General features: G+C 60.6%; 1 protein-coding gene across 1 annotated transcript in view; it reads right to left on the reverse strand.

The window, feature by feature from the left end:
• mfhas1 (multifunctional ROCO family signaling regulator 1) overlaps window positions 1-2,960 on the reverse strand; it is a 14,321-nt gene extending 11,361 nt beyond the window's left edge. Inside the window, exon 1 of the mRNA XM_083929223.1 lies at window positions 1-2,960. This exon is cut by the window's left edge and continues 368 nt beyond it. Coding sequence (XP_083785349.1) covers window positions 1-2,600 — 2,600 coding nt within the window. The 5' untranslated portion in view covers window positions 2,601-2,960.
• Window positions 2,961-3,331: the final 371 nt, after the last annotated feature.

The following is a 3,331-nucleotide window of genomic DNA, read 5'->3' on the forward strand; positions in this document are numbered from 1 at the left end:
ACGGAGAAGAAGTGACACTGAGGCAGGGCGGTCCCGCCGGCCTCCGCCTCCGCCCGGGGCTCCTCGCTGCTGACGTAGCTGGGGAACTTGTACCAGGCCGTGGCCCCGTTCAGAGGCTTGCTGCGGGGCTTGTTGATGCAGTAGCACACGCCCATCTTCTCCAGGAGCTCCATGATCAGGTGCAGGTCCTGCTGCGTCTGGATGAGCGGCCGGAGGAGCAGGCGGATGACGTTGGAGGGCAGAAGGCCGTGTTGGAGGAAGCCCTCCACGTGGTGCTGCAGATGGGTCACCCTGAGGTTCTCGCCCTTCTCGTCCTCTATGACCAGACTCACCCGGCCCTTGTCCCCCCGCTCCCCCTCAGAGAGGAGCCGGTCCAGCAGCGAGGACTCGTCTCTCTGGAAGAAGACGTTGAGAATGGCGATGAATCGTGGAAGGTTGTGGAAAACGTACTCCTTCAGGGTGAGGCTGTCCTCAAAGTAGAGCAGCTTCCCGCTCTCGTGCAGGTAGGATAAGGCGCTCTGCAGCCGGTCCTCCGTCAGCCCCGCCTGGAGGCCCAGACGGGCCGAGTCCCACCACGACAGCCACAGGTCTTTGGGCTTAAAGTGCAGCTCCTCCAGCATCTGCCAGGACTTGGGCAGCACGCGGTGGAGGTTGGGGAAGATGTCCCTGTGGTCGGCGACGGACATGAGCTTCTCCCTCAGCCTCTGGATGTTGCTCTGGCTCTCGGTGCAGCTGACGCTCAGCACAGGAGACAGGATCTGCAGCCGCTGGTTCAGCATGTACTGCAGCTGGGACTTCCTCCGCCGCAGGTTCCTGTCGGAGACGCCGTAGAAGAGGAGGTGAGGGGTGGAGGAGCGGACGCTGTAGCCCTGCTCCAGCGCCTGGTCCACCTGCAGATCCAGGCTCCTCAGCGTCTGGACGTCCCTCTTCTCCTGCAGGCCGATCTGCCTGTGGATGTCCAGACTCTTCTCCTCCACCTCCTCCGCTCCGCACAGGTCCGCGTGCGTGCCCACCAAACACACGACGGCGTGGGGCACTTTGGCACCGAGGAGGTGGAGGAAATACCCGACGTGGGCGTAAAAGTTTTTGGGCGAGTACGCTTTGAGATTGACGACGAGGACGTAGAGAGCACCGGGGGAAAGAAAGAAGGGTTTGATGAGGTCGTAGTTTTGCTTCCCTGACAGATCGTAAACCAGAAAAGTGAGGCAGCGCTCGGCGTCCGCCACCCAGGTGGTCACCTCCACGCCTTTGTTCCCCTGGACGCCTTTAACGTCCTGCTGTCGGCTCACCACGCTCTGCCTGAGCCGCGTCTTCCCGGCGTTTTTCAGCCCCATCAGGACCAGTTTGAGCCGCGGCTTCACGGCCAGCTGCGAGTGTGCGAGCTCCTTCTGATAGGCTGCGATGTAAGGGATGCCCTTCATGCACACCTCGTACGGCGGCTGGATGAGAGGGTTGTCCTTCACCTTCCAGATGTTCACTTTGGACAGCTTCCCAAAGTCGTCCGGCAGTATGGCTATTTGGTTACCCTGCAGGACAAGCTCCTCCAGCTTCTCCAGCTCCACGATGGAGTCGGGCAGGTACGTGATGCTGTTGTTGTCCAGCCAGAGGTTGGCCAGCTTCCCCAGCTGCCCCACCTGCTCTGGGATCTGGGTCAGCTTGTTCCTGCTCAGGTAGATCTCCTCCAGCCCCGTGATGCTTAAAATAACCTCGGGGAAGTTCTCAAACTCGTTCGAGGACAAATTGATCATCTTGAGTCTCTGCAAGCGTCCGAAGGCGTCCGGCAGCAGCGTGAGCTCGTTCCCGTCCAGCATCAGGCTCTCCAGGTGCTGCAGGCGGCAGAACGCCTCCGGTAACGTGGACATGTGGAGGCTGCTGAGCCACAGGATCTTGATGGACCGCAGCTTCACAATGTCCGCCGGCAACACCTCAAACTTGTTCCCGGAGCAGTCCAGCTCCTCCAGCTCGCTGAGGGCCAGGATCTCGGGGGGGAACCGGTTCAGCTTGTTGTGGTCTGCGTCCAGAGTCCTCAGCCTGCCGAGGCCGCAGAAGGCTGCGGGGAGGTCGTGCAGGTCGTTGAAGCTGATGTCGAGTTCCTCCAGGAGCTGCAGCGCGCCGATGTGAGCCGGCAGAGCCTGGATCTTGTTGTGGCTGAGGCACAGCTTCTTCAGCCCCCTCAGCCGCCCCACGCCTTCAGACAGGCTCCTCAGACAGTTGTGGCTCATGTCGAGCTCCACCAGCCGCCCCAGCTCGAACACCACCCGGGGGACGGCGGTGAACTTGTTCCTGCGGAGGACCAGGACGCGCAGGTTGTTGAGGGAGGACCCCAGCCCGTCCGGCAGCTCCTGGAGGGAGTTGTTGCCCAGATTGAGCGCCTCTACCTCGGCTATGTCCTCCGGCAGAGTGATCTGGTTGTCTTTGGAGCAGAGGGTGAGGTGGCGCAGGTTGCTCCGCAGCTTCCTGGAGCGGAGGGCGGCGTCCCTCCACAACCTGGCCGTCCTCAGATTACTCTCCTTGTCCTCCATGGCGCTGCGGCCCGACCCTTCCTCCTCCCCCTCCTCCTCCTCCTCCTCCTGCTCCCTGTTATCATTGAGAGTTTTCATGGGGACGGCGGCGGCATGGTGGACGCTGTGGCTCACAAATCAGCGACGAACGCTCCGTCAGAGAGGAGACAAAGGGCGGGTGAAGTCCGGGAATCACGACGCTTTTCGACGGGAGCAGGAGGAGCGTCTGCGGCCGCGGAGGCATCCTCTTCCCTGCGCCACTCCGAGCACAATGAGACCCGAGCAGCGCGTCACAGCTCCGGCTTCAGTCCACAACACGCGCCCCGGAGCTCCGCGTCCTCCACCGGCGGTCTCATCTCCACTCAAGCCCGTCCTCTGGAGCTCTCTCCCCGGGTTTACGGCTCTGTTTGTGGAGCTTTCCGAGCCGCTGGGTCTCTTCCTGGAGCGGGGAGTGGAAGTGAGGCGGCCGCGCACACTGCGTCAGATCTGGGGACACTCCTCCTCCTCCTCCTCCTCCCTCCCTCTCTCCCTCTCTCTCCCTCTCTCTCCCTCTCTCCCTCTCTCTCTCTCTCCCCCTCTCTCCCTCTCTCTCTCTCTCTCCCTGCTGTTGTGTGGAGAGGAGGAAGCAGAGAAAGTGGTTTTGTTTGAGGGCAAAAACAGTTGAAATCTCTCCAACCACTTAAATCTAAAGTTCCTTTCCTTTAAAGAGGAAACATGAAAAAATAAAAGTGTGAAATAAATGAAAAGCTTTTTATTTATTGAGCTTTTTATGACCTGAGATCAACAACAACAACAACAGCAGCAGAAGGACTCTGTCTCCACCTGCAGGA

The sequence above is a fragment of the Echiichthys vipera genome (genome assembly GCF_963691815.1).
Source record: "Echiichthys vipera genome assembly, chromosome: 16".
NCBI classification, from domain to species: Eukaryota; Metazoa; Chordata; class Actinopteri; order Perciformes; family Trachinidae; genus Echiichthys; species Echiichthys vipera.